The following is a 17,045-nucleotide window of genomic DNA, read 5'->3' on the forward strand; positions in this document are numbered from 1 at the left end:
CCTTATTTGCAGTCTCCACTGAAAGCTGTCCATACTTACGACTGGTAGTTCCCATCACACCAGAATTTTCCTGTTGGCACAGGGATTGAACTCGCTCTCAGGCAGAGTTCCTGGAGGCTGTATGCCTCTTGTTGAGTTTCAGTGGCCACGAGTCTCTGAAATGGGCTGGATGATGGTTGAGCCTGTTCTGCCCCTCCTGTGTCACTGCAGTGCTGCTCTTCTGTGTGAAGGCAGATTGGAAAAGCCACTACAAGTCATGTAGCAGCCACCTGCCCCTTTCCAAGGGTTTGTGTGTTCTCTTGGGCTGACCCCATCCCTGAGGCATCACTACCTTTCCTGGCATCCAGCAAGCAAGGCAATACCTGGTGCACGTGTCGAGACCAACACTTCTGTTCAGCAGCTGGGTTGCTTGTTTAGCCTTCGGTGGGATGCTGGTGCCAACAGAGCTGCTTACAGTGGCAGCTCAAGAAGTGCATCAAACACTGTGTAAGGAGACAGCCAAAGGGGTGTCAGGTTTGCTTCAGCTCCTCTTGGAACTGAGGGTCGTGGGAAATCAGGGAGACAGCCTCTCACCACACGCTCATCACAGAATCAGGCTGGAAAAGACCTCTGAGATCATCAAGTCCAATCTACCACAAACACCACGTCAACTAGCCCATGGTACTCAGAAACATGTCCAGTCTTTCCTTAAAGCCAGGCATGGTAACTCTACCACCCCCCGGCAATCCATTCCAACACCTAATCATCCTTTCTGTGAAGAAATCCTCCTCGTGCTCAACCTCAGCCTGCCCTGGCACAGCTTCAGACTGTGCCCGTCTGGTGCTGATAGTGGATATTCCCGGGGTGCCACTGCGCCCACGTGAGCAGCTCCCAGCCCGCGGCGCGGGAGGGAGCGGGGGCGGTCCCGGGGGCGGTCCCGGGAGCACCTCCCGGCCCCGCGCGTCGGAAGTGACGCTGCCGAGCCCGACCCCGCCGCGCTCCGTGCCCGATCCCGCCGCGCTCCGTGCCCGCCATGCGGGGCCGCCGGGGCGGCGCGGGGCCGCGGCGCGCAGCGGCGGCCGAGGCGGAGCGGGAGCCGCAGCCGGAGCCGCAGGAGCGCTACGTGGTGGGGCAGGTGTCGGGCAGCCTCGGGGCGGCCGCGGCTCCCGCTGCGCCCCTGGCTCGCCTCTTCAGCGCCGCCGCCCCGCCGGTGCTGGTGGCCGTGCCGGGGGTGAGTGAGCGAGTGCCGGGGCAGCAGGAGCCCGGCTGGGCGGCTGGCGGCAGCACCGCTGCCCGCAGAGGGGGCTCCGGGCAGTGGCGCTCCAAATAAGTTGCACTATGTGAAGTAGCTTTAGGGCGTTCCTGGAATTTTGTCTTCAAGTCTGTTTCTCTTGTCATTTTTTTAAAAGGGAAATAAGAAAAGGAAGCGTGCAGAAGAAGGGGAGAAAGCGGCAGAAGACCAGAGCTTATCCGTCACACAAGAACCTCCTGTAAAAGCAAAGAAGGTTAGAAAAAAGGAACGTTCAGAAGCAGAGAAAAAACTGACAGAGAGGTAAATGATACCATTTTATAGTAAAATTAAATCTCCCAGCATCTACATTAATTGTACCATGAGTTCGATGAAACATCAGAGTTCTTGTCTACAACTCATCTTCAACTTGGTGTTTAAGATTATTTTTGAGACTGTGTAAATTTTCTGTAGTTTTCCCCTGAAAGAGGAAATAGTGCAGCTTCTTGGAACACTAGGTCTGCGAAGTGCAAATGCCCTGCTAGAGGGCCATCAAGTCGAGCGGCTAGAGATGAAGACACACGGATGTAGTTCTCTCTGGCTCAGGAGATGCTTTCTAGCTGTCCTTGCCTTTATCCAGCAGAGGCGCTTTCAGCAGGAGCAAGGTGCCAGGCACGGTGAGCTGTGTCCTGCTGGGCCTCTGCAGTGACACAGAACCTCTCTGAGACTGCTCTCTTGAATACTTGGAGCGAGGTACTTCAGGGCAGGCTGGAAGCTGCTCACTCTGCAATGCAGTTCAGGTGGTAAAGCGAACTTGATGGTAGCACAAGGCTAACCCCTCATCCTGTCCCTGGCACTGGGCCCACGGAAGCTGTTTGCAGTGTTTGTGTCTGTAGCCTTCCAGAGGCTCCTTTAGATCTGCTCCTTGTTCATGCTCTAATGGCAGCTTTGGATACAGAGCGACTTGTTAGTGCATGGCAGTATTCCAGAGGTTTGTTCTGAGTCTCCTGCAAACAGAAGCATTAAATCTGTTCCAAGTTCCAAAATAACACAAAGATGATGCTTCTCCCTTCAATTCTAAAGGCTATTATTTAATTCTGAAGTATTTCTGTGTTACTCCTGGTAAATAGTCAATGCAGTGTCCTGGGGACAGCAAATAGTTTTGTATGTTACTGAGTGGTCAGATACATTTGTTTAATGCAGAATGAACAAAATAATTCTTGAAATTTTAGAGTTGAACATAATAATTTCAAATGTAAGTTAAAATATTTTGGAGGCTTCAGTTCTTTGACCCCAAACGCTCTGCTTTTTTCCCATCAATTGTAACCTGCCTCTTCGTTTCTGGTCAGAGAGAATGCTCTGGAGCAGGCAGATGAAGAGGAGGATCAAAAACTGTTTAAAAACAAAGCGAAGCAAAAGAAAAAGGCTTCTCAAGCCATCACCAAAAGTGTTGTTAATTCAGCTACGGGTGCTACTGTAAAACAGCGGAAGAGAAAAAGGGTGGCTGATGAAGCAGCAGACAGAAGAACGGTGTTTGTTGGAAACTTGCCTGTCAGCTGTACTCTTCAGGTACGTGGGTGGGTTCTGTCCTTTAAAGGAATGAAAGGAATTGCAGCAGTCCTCAGTTTGAGGGGATGTTTCCAGCTGGGAAGTCACACACACTTGTGATTGGAACTGCTTTTGGGAAAGTGAGAAATGGTGCTTGTTTTCAGAAACAACATTAGGGACAATCTCTGGTTTCCTGGAGTTGGGCTTCCTACAGCAGTGGATGCAATGATTCTTGAGTAGAATTGGTCAGTTCCATGTCAATGAAAAAATGACTGAATAAAGGAGAACTACACTTACAAAGTTACTGTGCTTCTAATTTTGTATGCAAACAGTGCTTCAGATGTAAAACATGTAAAACATGTTAAATTTATACTTTCTTCCATAGTAAGGGGCACAACTTCAGTTTTAACAATTTGTAGAAGAAAAAGCTGCCACAAAAAACGCTGAAATAGTTACAAATCAAAAAAAATTACATTTTTTTTTGGTAGCCTGTTACGGGACCTCCTGTGAGTAAAAGGAAAACAGTGTAAGAACAGTATTACTTACTTACAAATACTAAAAAATAATTTCCCATTAGCAGGGTGAAAAGTGTACTGAGTGTTTGTAATATCATCTGTTTAGGTACTGAAATCTCTTTTTAAGAAGTATGGACAAATCCAATCCATTCGCTTCCGGTCTCTGGTATGCCATTTCCTTTAATGTTATATACCAATGTTATTTGTTGATGTTAAAGGGCAGTACTATTTGTAAGGCTTGTACCTTCATTTGTTCAGAGGTGGTTTGGGGTATGTGGGCTTTGCTATTAGAAGAAGCCTTTGAGATGCTTTCCCAGGAGTACCACAGATGCATTTTTCCTGTAGCAGCAGCTGATCCAGGATCAGAGCTTTATGTTCTCTGAAAGAGGAATGCCTTTATTATTGCTGGTTTAGCTGAGGCGTTGCTCACCTCTTTTTAAATCATAGTAGCAAAGACACATTATTGTAAAACAGGGTACTCACTGAAATAGTTGACAATAACCCTCTTGGAATTCAAGGAACATGTCAGACAAAGTCAAGGCAACCTTTTTAACTCTGAAGGTCTTTTACACCATCTCTAGGTCCAGCCACTTCTGTCATTTGCTCACTGGCTATGTTGCTTTGGGTGGCTCCTGCTTGAATTCATCTTTGTCTTACAGAAAAACTCTTTGCGATAAGTTGACACTAGGCCCACCTAACTCAAGCTCTTTTTATCTTTAAGATTCCAGCAGAAGATACTGTATCCAAAAAAGTAGCAGCAATCAAGTAGGTTCCCCTTATGAATTTTGTGTATTTTTCAAGGCCTAAACAATGTTTAAGTGTTGGTCAGTAAAAGTTTGTCTGTATTAGGTCTTTTTTACGTATTTTATGTTTCTTTGTCTTTTGTCATTACCTTAGTGTGTATTAAGTTTTCTGAACAAGTAATAAAGAATTATATGCCATGTATACTTGTAATTTGTTACCTGAGGTTGCATTTCTTACATTTGAGGAAGGAGGAAGATGCTAAAAGTCTTTAATTTCTTCTGATCTGTTTATGAGCTGAGGAAGTTTGCTCAGGGTGCATATATGGGCTGAACAAGATGTACAGTGGGACTCCCTTGCACGTACAGGGGTAGCTTGACCTGCAAGTGAAATGAAGTTGTTAGTGTGCACAGAACAAGCAGAGGCATGAATGTGTTCAGCAAGAAGTGCCTGTGCACTGCACAGCATCAGCAGGATTTGGGCAGCAACGTGTCCTTTTCCCGTTCCAGGCATAAAGTGCACCCAAATGCAAAATTCATCAATGCTTATGTGGTCTTTAAGGAAGAATGTGATGCCCAGAAGGCTCTGAAGGAGTAAGTCTCAGTTTTGTTACTCGTTCCCTGTTGAAGAGGTAGTTCAGGTAGATTTATAGCTAAATTTAAACAACCTCTCCTCTTTTGCTTGAATCAGAATAAAATTGTTCAAACTTAAAAGTAACTTTCTTTTGGGAATACTGCTATGCAGTGACATTGTCAATTAAGTAACGCTTATTTCACTTTTAAACCTTTTGCTTTTGACCACGAAAGGAATGGAACAGAAATTGCTAGTGGATTTCACATCAGAGTTGACACTGCATCTAAAACCAGTCCAGTAAGTAAGATGTGCGGCTAGAAATCCCCTTTTCTGGTTTGGTTGTGGGGTGTTTATTGATTTTGGTTGGTTGGTTTGGTTTTCTTCTGTAACAGCGTACTGTCCTGTCTCTTGTTTCCTTTAGCATGACAATAAACGATCTGTATTCTTGGGAAATCTTCCATATGGTAAGTCTGAAATGGATTGTTATGCGTCATTAATTTACATTTATGGTATTAGGCTTTTTATTTCTCGCTATTAGGTGGATAAATACCTTTGGCTGGAGGTAATTTTTGTTTGTTAATTGAAACACTTAAAGAGGTTATAAGTTTCTGTCCAGCTCTGCACCTTGATTGTTTCCTTTATTGTAGGTAGCACTGAAAGCGCTTTTAATTCTTGTTGTTGCTTCATGTTTTTTAAATACATGTGACTAAGTTGCATAGGCCATGGCTTTCTAAACTGCTCAAGGGTTACCAATACCTGTTTGTGAACCAATTCCAAGCGGTGGACAGTGACAGCTTCTCCTTTTGGTGTTTTCTGTGAACCACAGACTGAGTGACTCTGTCCAGGAAGGACTAAAAGTGAGATTTGATGGTCCTTGTGGGCCAGTTTCAGCTTAGAATATTCTGTGATTCTGTAATTTGCTGTGCTCTGGAAATACTGCAGCAGCTTGGACTTTTCTCAGCATGTCTAGGTCCCGTTGCTCTAGTTGAACCCTTACTGTTGAGTTCAGCCCCCTCCCCTCAGCAGGGAGATGTTTATATCTGCGTCAGGGGACTCCATGAAACATACCTGCAGAAAAAAAGAAAATAACCTATATATTTGTGATGGCACGTCACACTTGTCTGCCTAGGACTGAGAAGAAGAAAGGTTCATACACCCAGCCAGTATCAGAATAATTGCATAGCAGCTGTGGTTGGAAACTGTAAATCCCTTCTCCCCCATTCTGCTAGAATTCGTGGCTCAGTCAATGAGCAGTTGAAGAACTGCCAGCTCAAGCTCATTATCATCAGCATTAATTCTTAGAAAGAAATTCTGGCATAAGGAGAAGAAACAAAAATGTATAGCAGGATTCTTAATTTCTACTATATTCCAAGCGTAAATTAAATAATTTGAAAAATCTATTTCAGTCTTTACCTTAGTTCTTTGTGATTTATGTCGTACTCTTCAGAGCTGGAGAAGCAGCAACTGTCAGAGCAAGTAGCCCCTTATAAAGTCTGTATTGTCAGCTTGCTGGGACTTTTCTGAACCATGACATTCGTCTACCTGTCCGTATGCCATACTGTTTGTCTCTGTGAATGGGTAAATGTGAAATAACTGGATGTGGGCCAGGCTTTCAGAGCCGTGTGTGTCCCTGAAGAGGCACCTGTTCCCTTGTGTTGCCTGCAGACATCCGCGATGACGCCGTGCGGGAGCACTTCCACGACTGCGGGGACGTTGTGGGCGTGCGAGTGGTGAGAGACAGGAGCACGGGCCTGGGCAAGGGCTTCGGCTACGTCCTCTTCGAGGTGCGTGCTCCAGCACATGGGGAGTTCTTCCAAACATCAATTGGGGTCTGCCTCTGGAGCAGTAGTACCTGCTTTTAGGAACTTCTTGAGGTTTGTGTGTGTGTGTATGAAGTTAAATGGTAGCGCTGTTGAGTGTGGTGAGAGCAGCTTGGAGCACCGGTGCTGTGGAAGCAGATACAAACCAAAATATTTTAGGTTTTGTACACACTGGGGCGAAAGAAGTGACTTTACCTTAGAAACTTAAAGGAGGGACAGATGAGTTTGTTTGGTATAACTTCAATGTTCTCCTGTTTCTTGTGTGTCAAAATGTGAGCAGAATTCTTTCCTGCAGCTGTTTTGTGTGGTTCTCCACTTTTGATTCAGTACAGCTTCCTTTCTCATGCCAGTCTTCCACCCTGATTTTCCTTAGTTCATTTCCTGCAGCCCAGTGGCTTTTTTCCCGATTTTCCGTGTCTCTCTCTTCCTCAGACTTCAGTGTCTCATTGTAAGCTGTTTCACAGCCTGGTTCCAAGTGTCTGCCTCAGTGTGTGGGCTGTGTGGGGGTGCTGATGTTCCTGAGCAGAGATGTTGTGTCATTCCCTAAATAGAGCGGTTTGAGTGCTCTGCATTGTGAAATGCTGCTTTCCAATTATAAAGACAGGTAGCTGTTGGTTTGAAAGCATCAGCTGGAAGTAATCCTGCTTTTAAAGTGGCTGTCTGGTTTTGTAGAATACAGATGCTGTACATCTTGCTCTGAAACTCAACAACTCCGTTCTGATGGGAAGAAAGATCCGAGTGCAGCGCGTAGCAGACAAGAAGAAAGCACAGAAAAGTCCAGACCAGTCTCGTGCTCCCAAGGACAGAGTTGATAAGAAGAAGAAAAAAGAAAAGAGCTGCTCTAACGATTCTTTTGTTGGTGAAAAAGCAACCCCGTTAAAGAAGAGCACGAAACCAAAAAGACTAAAAACTGCTCCTAGGAGTAAAGCTGGGAAAAACAAAAAGTCCTTTGATAAAAATCAACCCAGTAAAAATGCTAATTAGTATTATGAAGATGGAGATATGTGAGAGTGTTTTTTATATGAGAGAGTGTCATAAATTTTGTTTGCTAATACAGCTGTTGTCCTTCTTGGTGTTTGCTCTGGGGCATTTGGCTTCCCTCAGAAGGCAGTGGGAGGTGCTGCATGATTTTACTCCTATTCCAGGAATCTGTCTCCAGTTGAGGTCTTGCTGCAGAGGGTAACTGTAAATTCTTTTTTGTGGACTTGTGTAGAATTACCCGGAATGCCTATAGAAAAAAGTGACTCACATTCAGACTGGGTTTGTGATGGAGTAGAAATCATTGCCTTGATTTGGGTGGCTTTTTTGTTGTACAGAGAAGGGCAGTGGAGCTGGTGAAGGGTCTGGGAGCACAGATCTTCTGAGCTGGGGGAGCCGGGGACTTCTGGCCTGGAGAAGAGGAAGCTCAGGGATGGCCTTCCCGCTCTCCAGCTGCCTGAAAGGGGGCTGTAGCCACGTGCGGGGGGCGGTCTCTTCTCCCTGGCAGCAAGGGACAGGATGACAGGGCGAAGGCTCAAGCTGTGCCAGGGGAGGTTTAGGTTGGACATGAGAAATTCCTGTGCAGAAAGGGTGATGAGACATCGGGATGGGCTGGCCAGGGAGGCGGTGGAGTCACCATCCCTGGGGGTGTTTAAGGGAACTGGACGGGCACTGAGTGCCACGGTCTGGTTGACGTGGTGGTGTTGGGTCAGAGGCTGGACGCGCCGATCCCAGCGCTCTTTCCCGGGATCCCGGTTCCCGCTCCCCGGCCCCTCCCGGCACTTGGCGGGCAAACGCCGCAGCTCGGGCCACGCCCCCCGCCCGCGCATGCGCTCCGGCCTCGGCGCAGGCACGGCGGGGGCGCCCGCGCGGCGCGGGCCGATGACGCGGGCGGAAGCGAGGAGGGTCCTTTCGCTGTGCCCGCTCGCCCCAAGGTGCCTGCGGAGCTCGGCGCGGGCCGCGCGGCGGGAGCGGCGCGGGGCGGCGGCGGCGCCATGATGGTGGGCAGGACCAGCGCCATCGCCGCGGGGCTCTGCGGGGCGCTCTTCATCGGATACTGCATCTACTTCGACCGCAAGAGGCGGAGCGACCCCAATTTCAAGAACCGGCTGCGGGAGCGTGAGTGTCCCGGGGCGCCCGCTCCCTTTCCTCCCGTCCCTTCCCGCCGTCGCGCCCGTCCCGCAGCGATCCCCCCGTTTCTGTCCTTCTCCCGCCCGCCCGGCCGGGGCGCGGGAAGGCAGCACGTGCTGTCGCCGCAGCGCCGCCCCCGGCCCGGCCGGGACCCCCAGGCCCCGGCGGCCCTGCGGCTTGGCGGCCTCTCACCGCCCCTTCCCCGGAACCTGGGGCCGGGCACGGGGTCACAGAGCCGCCCAAACTGGACGATGCCTTCGAGTCCCGTCCAGCCATCCCCCCGGCAGTGCCGCTGCGGCGCTGCCCAGCATCGCCCAGCGCCAGGCACAGTCCCCTCTGGAATACCCGCCGGGATCGTGACTCCAGCGCCTCCCTGAGCAGCCCATCCCAGTGCCCGGCCACCCTAACGGTGGGAAAGACTTTTTCTGATTCTCATCTGAATCTCCCATGTCTCAGCTTAAGGCCATTTTCTCTGGTCCCCTCAGTGCAGGCATGGTAGAAGAGACTGATCCCCACCTCAGTACAGCCTCCTTTCAGGCGGTTCCAGACAGGGTCAGCCCATCAGAGAGCCTCTGCTGTAGGCCTTGGGTACCCTGTGGTTTCTGTCCATGCTTGCTTCACGCTCACCTCCCCCCTGCCTTTTTTCTTGACCAATCTTGCTCTCCTACAGGCTCAGCAGTACTATTACAGCCACCACATTTACGTGGTGACACTTTTTTTGGGTTTTTTTTCGTTTGGAAGAGGAGCAGGTAAAACAGTGTGATCTCTTACAGTGGAGTTGTTGCTGTGGTGAGGCAGGCGTCTGTGGCAGCTCTCAGGTATTTCATCGGGTGCATTCTAAACCCTCCTGGCAGCCCTGCCATTGGCTTCCAGGATAAGAATGAATGCCAGAGAAAACTGGTGATTAATCCAAGATGTAGAGCTCTTCTCCCATAGCTCTTCATTATTTCACATCTTCAACATTTATTTAAACATTTTAATAATCAGTGAGGTTTTAAATGCAGTTGTAGGCTTGAGTATCAAAGGAACACAAATGAATCATGAGCAATAAGGTGGTACTTTTTATACTGAGTTATTTCTGTCGAGGTAATATGTATATTATTCCTTTGGTAACTAATCTGAAGATAAGAAGTTATCATTAAGGTAAATTCTCCTGGCAAGTAAACATGATGTGATCAGCAGTTTCATGGGTGGAAAAGTCAATAACTAGACTGCTTGAAAATGAGTATTTACCTGATAGCATTAAAATGTAGTTTAACAGCTTTGGTTCTGCCTTCGTGGATTGAATTTGCCTGGCCAGTGTTGTCGCTTAGCAGTGCATTAACTCTGCTTTCCAACATTTCCTCCACAGCAAGTTATATCTGTCAAATATTTCAGCTTCAGGGCCCTGCTCCTATGTGTAGGATTTTGGGCACATACCCTCTTGTGTGTGTTCCAAGTCTTTTTTTCCCTGCAGTGCAAGTCATTAATTGGGACGTTTTAGTGCAGTTAACTGGTGTGTGCTCATTTTGCACAAGCAAACTTGATTTTCGGCAGCTTAATCAGCCACGGGTATTTTCTGTGATGTCAAATATGCAGTAGGAGAAGCACCGAATTATGTAAGGTTTGTGCAGAAGCACCAAAAATTATTTTTGGATTCCAGGTTTCCATAACCTGAGCCTTTATCCAGTCATGTTCTGCATAAACCTTAGAACGGCTCTGATTAAGAACTGACATTAACTTTGAAGTGGAAAACAAGTGCATTTTGGTTTGATAGGAGGTGGCAGCTGTCATTTGAGGGACTTCATTGTAGGACTTACGGTCCTTGCGGTCCTTGCGTGTGATGCATTGGTCTATATTTAGTTGTAAGGCTTTAGTTAATTTGGTTGGGGGGTTTTTTGGCAATGTAACAGATTGTTTACTATGGATGCTTCAGCAGTGGTGCCAGGTATCTGGGTATTACAGCATTTTTCCTATTGGGTAGACAGGAAGGCTTGGGCTGTAAAATACTTTAGCAGGAGAGGTTCAGTACAGCAGCCAGCTGCAGTTCTTTATGTAAAGATGCTCCATGTGTTGTGCAATAGTGGGAGTATGGGATGGAAAGGTTGAAGAAACCACCTTTACAGCACATCTTTTCCAGTAACCTTCTTAGGATAAGATCCTTTTTCAGCCTCTGTGATGCAGTGTCGCCAGAATTTGGGAAGGACAGGGGACCTGACATGTCAGAGCATTGCCTGTTGTATTTGGTCAAGCACGTGCTGACAAATGAAGAAATGGCTTTTTTTGCCCTCCCGGTTACACTGCCCATCTCTGTGTGCTGTGTTTGGGCCAAATTAACATTGCAAAGGCCTGTCATAAAAATGAGATGGCCAGATTTAGGTTTCTGGGGAAAAAAAATCCTGGAAGTTTCTGGAAGGCTTATAGGGCTACTGGACTTTGATTTTCCAGATGTTTTAATCTTATTTAGCAGGTTTTGTGGGTGGGTTTTTCTGTTGGGCATTTTTTTAGGTCTTGTTGCTAGTTTGAGGGGCATGTCCATATTTAGTCTTGCAACTAAAAGATAGCAAAGCCATAAACATCTGTAGCTGCTGAGCTTCCCTGCTGTATTTTATGAATAAAATGCTTCAGGTATGTTTACTGTTTGCCTTCTGGAATGAATAAAATAGAAGTGCTCTGCTTTAAAATATAAGCACAGATGTCTTAATTCAGAGACAGCCAGAATTTCTGGCTACTCTGAATTTTGCCTGAAATTCAAGAGCACCTTCTGCCTGAACAGCAGAGTGAGAGGAGGGTGGTAGGCAGACTTCACTGATGGGAGCTGAAAATGAAAATGGCTTTTTGGGTTTTCTGCTCCTTTGTGGGACTGGTTGGGAAGCTGCTGGGGCTCCTCAGGGGCTTTTGCAACCCGTGCCAGCAGGACAGGTCATGCATTGGTTCTCTTTTGAAACTTGTACCCTTGTACAAGACCTGTGCCTGCAGGACCTGTGTGTGACAGCTGCAGTTTGGCTTTGTGCTTTGGATGCATGCACTGCATTTCTGTGGTAAGAGATTCTTTCTATGAAAGATTGCCTTTCCCGTTTCAAAATGTGATTATCTCTTTCTCAAAATGTGATAGAATAGAGGGAAGTGTTTCATTTTTGTGGAGGTCCTTGAGGGAAAACAAACCTTGGGGATTTCTTAGGTGTCGAGTGGTTCCTTTTGTTTGTTTCTTTGTTTGTTTGTTTAGGTTTTGTACTCCTCAAAGCCATTGCTTTTTGCTTGTCATATTGCAAATGTAACTTTTGGTTGTTACTGCGAAGATACTTTGAACCTAGTATATCTTCCCAACTAGTATGGGAAGAATTCATAAATATCCTTTAGAGTTACTTGGGTTTTGTAATGGTTTTAGCTAATGAACTTTTAAAGAGCCTGTCAGAAAGTATTAAGAAGAGGAAAAAAAGTTCCATAGTAGTCAGACTTGAAAGATTTAGTAGATAATTTTTCAGTTTTAAAATCTTGGTGATTCTTCATATTCCTTCACTATTTTCAAGTTAAAGTGTATTATTTCAAATCTGTGTGATCAGTGGTCAAAAGCCTTCATTAATTCCAGATACCAGCATCTCTTTTGTTTTGTTCATTTCTGAATACTTAACCTGGTGAATGATACTTTTTATTACATTTTAATAAGAAGGTATCATATCATGCCAAGAACACCCAATTCTCTCCTCAAAGTGATGTACAAATGCTAAGCTGTTACTCTTTGTATTTCTTTTTGGTGTTTTTGCTGAATGCACTACAGCTCCAGTGTGGCTTGTTTTGATAGTAAAACATTTCAAATACTAAATTTTTAAAAATTTATTCTTTAGGATTTTATCTATTATCAGAACTTGTTTGCATAGTAGTGCAATTTAAAGTTTTATGCAACTGAAAAGTTGGAGTGAGCTAACTGAAGCACTAACTTTCAAGAGAAATTCTTTAATATTGAAACCCACCAAAATGATAAAATTGTAGTGTACTACAGTTCTATCCAACACGTTTTTCCATCTGTGGTGTAAAATAACATACACAGGTCAGTTAGTTGTAGAAATCGAGGTGCTAAGTGTTATTAAAATGGTGTATTAGGGTGAAAGGGTGTTCCATCTAGTTAAATTGTGAACTCCCTTTCTGTAAAGAGCACAATCCTGTCAGTAATTGCCACATGCTAGGTTATCACTATAGTAGGTATAGTAGGGAATAGTATTTCTGTCTTCATCGTGTGGACAATTAAACATTTTTAATTATCGTGCAAAACTGCTAGTCATATTTGGAATTATTTCCACCCTGTAAAATTGCATGAAAAGAAAAATCAGGGCTGTGTGACAGTTTTTCTTTGTCAGTGTAGGAGTTTTCTGAGCAGACACTGAGGACAAATAGAGAAAGGACAGTTTAACCATAGGCTGTGTTCAGAGGTTTTAGTGGTGTGACTACTTCAGTTGATGAACTGAAGACTTAGAAAAATGATTATTCTAAGGAAATTGCCAGTATTTATATAATTATTCTTTCGTGTATGAAGAGCTGCTACTATAAAAATATCTTAATACCTGCCTAGCTGCATGAAAAGCAACTTTAATTACACTAGTTTTGCTGGAGTGGTACGGCTTCATGTAGCTGACCACCTTTTTGCCTTTAGGTTAGGCAGTTAAATCTGTAAATGTTTGTTCCATCTGTAAATGTTTGCTTTCCTCAGGCTTCAGAAATGTATGCTTTAGTATTGCTCTTGCTGGGGGATGACGAGACACTGCCACTTATTAACTAGTTCCCAAGTCTTTGCTATAAAGTAGCTGAGAAAGTGCCCTGTGTGTATCTGCTGAAGTTCCCTTTCCTTGGCTGGGGCACCATGCACTTCACAACTAGGTAGCCTTGACTTACAGACAGTTCTTCTGTGGCTTACTGTTAGAAGTCGTGTAGATGGTCCCTGTCTTACTGTAATTCTCTTTGCTTCTGTGTGCCTGCAGCGCCCGGGGTGTGCTGTGCATCCTGCACGGCTGGTGTTTGCTGTGGCCATCAGGAGCAGAATTGCCATTTTGGGCTGGTGCTACTGCCAGCCCTCATTAGACCTCTAAATGATGCTCTGCTGCACTGAGTGGGTTGCAGTCTTGTGCTCAGTCTTAAATATTGGAATACATTACCAGTTTCTTCTTTTGAAAAGGACTTTGATTTGTTCATGGTTTCAGACTCTAATCTGAAGGGCTTTTTCATTGCAAATTAAAAAGAAGAATTTTTTTTGTATTCTTACAGGAAGGAAGAAACAGAAGCTTGCCAAAGAGAGAGCAGGACTTTCCAAGGTAATACTGTGTTCAATAATGCAGTGCTATTTTGAAAGATGTTTCACTTGTGTTATTTGTAAGACTGACTTAAGGATTTGCTTTGATTCCAGGATTACAAACACTCCTCCAAATATGTAATCTTTAGGGGTTTTTTAATGCTCAGAAATAATATTATGGTTGTTCCTTTTTTGTGTCAGATAGAGGACTTATATTACAAAGTACAACATTCACTGTGTGATTTGACAGTGTTTTCCTCTTTGTAATACGAACAAAGACTTTTCAGACTTAAAATCATTGACTGGTTATACTTATAACTGAACTTGATAGATTGTTTTGCAATAAGTATTTGATTTCCTTTTCATTATTAGCAACAGATCCAGAAAGAAAATGTAAGATTCCTCTTAAACAATTGCAAGGAATATAGTTGTTATAAACACAGTACACCTTAGAACTTATATTTGCTCCTAAATGATGTACTTGATAAACTGAGTAGAGATATTTCAAGCTCTGTCTCTACAGATTTGTCCTGCAGTGTTAGAAGACCTGTGACTGATTCCCCATAACATTCCGTGTACGTTTAACTTTGTGGTGACAGTTGTTTTTTTGCCAGTGTCAGTGTAACAATAGGGTTTAGTTTTATTTCAGAATATTTTCTGCTAACTTTTTATTAGCTGCTGTTTAAAGGCAATTTAACTTTTACTCTGTGTGTTGTAGTTGCCTGATCTCAAAGATGCCGAAGCAGTTCAGAAGTTTTTCCTTGAGGAGATTCAACTTGGAGAGGAATTACTAGCTCAAGGTAATAATATTTTTTTTTCTAAAGGGTAAGTTGTAAAATAATTTCTCTCTACCTTTGCTAGAAGATGATTGTTGTACATGAAGAAATTCTAGGGAGTTAAATTCCTCTAAAAGAATCTGCTTATTTGTTTCTATCCTTGTGTGTTCAGAAAGTCCATCGAGGAAGGAGAAGAGCTTAGTGTGGATTGATTCACCATCATTTAATCCACTCTTGGTGGATGTTTTATGTAAAGTGTGTTACAGTGTGGAAGATGGTTGATTTCAAAACATTGTATAATCTGTCCCACAGGTGAATATGAAAAAGGTGTTGATCACTTGACCAATGCCATTGCTGTGTGTGGGCAGCCGCAGCAGCTACTACAAGTTCTACAGCAGACTCTTCCACCACCAGTGTTTCAAATGCTTCTAACTAAGCTCCCTACAATAAGCCAGGTATGTGCAACATTCCCTGTTGGTTTGGTGTGGAAACAACTGAAATACTTTATCCACAACACCAGTCTTGAGTATGGGGTTTTGTAATCTGTTGGTTTTTTAATATGTTCAGTTAGATTAAAAGGAGGGGTTTTTTTTCACCTGAGATGTTAAAAAGTGGATATGAAAATCATCATGTAGCATTAATAGCCACCAGGATAAAATGGAAAAACTTCTCTTGTGTGTAGGGTATGCTAAGATGTTGAAATAGAGGCATCTGACCACAGCTCTGGTATTATAAGTGGATCCAATGTTTCCCAAATAAAAGTGGGAAGATTGGAGAAACAGTACCTTTATTGCACTGGGTCTTGAGGTTTTGGGAGTTTTCTAATTCACATATCTACAAGTGTGTGTAAGTGCTATGAAAGTTCATCAAAATGAATCTGTTGCTTTTGCTACCCTGTTGCTTCTGGGGACAACAATAGACTATAGGCAAGATGTTAACTAGCACCAAAACCCGTGACAATTTTGAATGCTTGGGAGTTTCCCTGATGATAAAAGTGTTAGTAGCTCTGTGTATAAAATGCCCTCCTGTTTTAGTCTGAGTACTGAGTGGGTAATGTTGTTAATATGCTGGCAGGTGAGTCTATTGTAAAATAAATATGTTTTATTTTCTTAGAACTACAGGGGGACTCCCTAACAGTGTTACCTGACATTAAGCAGAGATTCAGTGCTGGGTATCAGCTGGCTCTTCTTACAGCTCAGGCCTGGTTACCTTTCAGGTTAAGGTCCATATACTCAGTGCTAACACTGGAAAGTGTCAGGTACACAAGATGCAAGAGTTGGGGAAATGCTTGAACAAAAATATTTCCTGAGAGAATGGTGCCAGAAATCACGCAGAGGTCATCACTTGAGGTTGACAGAGTATTGTTTATCTGACTTTGGCTTTGTTAGGTATTGCATTGTATGTAATTTCTGTGGAACTGACTTCAAAAACTTAAGTCAAATACATTGCTGTTTTTAAGTGTAATCGTTTTTTTCAGTAATTACACTGCTTAATGTTCAGTGTGAAATTACATTGCTTGCTAATCAGTTGCCTACTGTCAATTTTACGTAATTGTGAATGAGTTTTTCTCCTTCTTACAGAGAATTGTAAATGCACAGTGCTTGGCTGAAGATGATGTTGAATGAGGTCACACCACAACAGGGGGAAAAAAAGTTTTCTTACCCCAGAAGATGAGCATCAGTAGGGGGATAAAGGGGCAAACATAGTAGTTAATGGACTGTGTACCACATCGGGTTCTACCAGAGTTAAAATTAACTTTGTGTAGGTGGGTTTCGCAGGATTTTATTTATTATCCCAGTGAAAAGTGTATTTTGATAAGAATTCATTTTATAAATACACTGTGTCGAGTTATCAAAGTATCACTAACTTCATTATAATTAAAATTCGCAGTTGTAATGTTGTACATATACAGACATAAAACTACGACCTATTGAAAACCCAATGCTCATTTTTGAAAAAACGAAGTTATGGCAATAAAGATTTATCTGCACTTGTGTGTCCCTATAGTACTACTTTAAAATCCAGAATATTTGGGTGTCAGAGCAAATGATCTAAAAATGACAACATTAAAATTTATTTTTAATGTTATGGCTGGTCTTCCAATGCTTTTAATTAAGTTTAAAACCTTGTGTAGTTTTCTGAGAAAATAAATATATGAACATTTAAACAGTAACAGATCACCTTAGAAAGAGATGCAAATCACAATGGTAATAGATGACTGACTGCAGAAAGAATGACAAATCCATTTCTATCAGGAATAGAAACATGTAAAGAGATCAAGTCAAAATTACTGGCAAACTTGAAAGCTATATTAATACAGGTGCCTAAAACAAAGCTGTTTGGAATTGAATCTGGGCAGATTTTAAGAGCACAGAGGTTGGGGTTTCTTTAGAAAGCTTGAAACTTAGCAAGAGAGACAGCTGACATTTCAGTCCGTAGTCTTCAAGACCATAGCCAATGGTTGTTAAGAATCTTTTCAAGGCATTTGCCTTAAGA

General features: G+C 43.8%; 2 protein-coding genes and 1 non-coding gene across 3 annotated transcripts; all 3 read left to right on the top strand.

Annotated features, from left to right (window-relative positions):
* Positions 1–937: 937 nt before the first annotated feature.
* On the top strand, positions 938–7,460 carry RBM34 (RNA binding motif protein 34). Its single transcript, XM_063390462.1, has 10 exons — positions 938–1,210; positions 1,389–1,531; positions 2,557–2,776; positions 3,377–3,436; positions 3,992–4,035; positions 4,521–4,604; positions 4,818–4,881; positions 5,006–5,048; positions 6,250–6,368; positions 7,077–7,460. Exons 1-10 carry the CDS (start codon positions 1,013–1,015, stop codon positions 7,386–7,388), a joined length of 1,287 nt encoding a protein of 428 aa, XP_063246532.1. The 5' UTR covers positions 938–1,012; the 3' UTR covers positions 7,389–7,460.
* An 808-nt stretch (positions 7,461–8,268) lies between these two features.
* Positions 8,269–16,539, top strand: TOMM20 (translocase of outer mitochondrial membrane 20). The gene is made up of 5 exons (XM_063390468.1): positions 8,269–8,501; positions 13,749–13,795; positions 14,492–14,573; positions 14,862–15,004; positions 16,130–16,539. The coding sequence occupies exons 1-5, from the start codon at positions 8,378–8,380 to the stop codon at positions 16,172–16,174; spliced, it is 441 nt and encodes a 146-aa protein (XP_063246538.1). The 5' UTR covers positions 8,269–8,377; the 3' UTR covers positions 16,175–16,539.
* LOC134547843 (small nucleolar RNA SNORA14) lies at positions 9,344–9,478 on the top strand. Its single transcript, XR_010079632.1, has one exon. It is a non-coding gene; the product is annotated as a small nucleolar RNA SNORA14 (small nucleolar RNA).
* Positions 16,540–17,045: the final 506 nt, after the last annotated feature.

The sequence above is a fragment of the Prinia subflava genome, chromosome 2, assembly GCF_021018805.1.
Source record: "Prinia subflava isolate CZ2003 ecotype Zambia chromosome 2, Cam_Psub_1.2, whole genome shotgun sequence".
Lineage (NCBI taxonomy): Eukaryota > Metazoa > Chordata > Aves > Passeriformes > Cisticolidae > Prinia > Prinia subflava.

Bases quoted from the DNA above. Each gene is read 5' to 3' on its own strand.
- RBM34 (XM_063390462.1), top strand. From the start codon at position 1,013: ATGCGGGGCCGCCGGGGCGGCGCGGGGCCGCGGCGCGCAGCGGCGGCC. The intron at 1,532-2,556 runs GTAAATGATACC...GTTTCTGGTCAG, and splicing joins GAGAAAAAACTGACAGAGAG to AGAGAATGCTCTGGAGCAGG. The intron at 6,369-7,076 runs GTGCGTGCTCCA...CTGGTTTTGTAG, and splicing joins TCGGCTACGTCCTCTTCGAG to AATACAGATGCTGTACATCT.
- TOMM20 (XM_063390468.1), top strand. From the start codon at position 8,378: ATGATGGTGGGCAGGACCAGCGCCATCGCCGCGGGGCTCTGCGGGGCG. The intron at 13,796-14,491 runs GTAATACTGTGT...TGTGTGTTGTAG, and splicing joins AGAGAGCAGGACTTTCCAAG to TTGCCTGATCTCAAAGATGC. The intron at 14,574-14,861 runs GTAATAATATTT...TCTGTCCCACAG, and splicing joins AGAGGAATTACTAGCTCAAG to GTGAATATGAAAAAGGTGTT.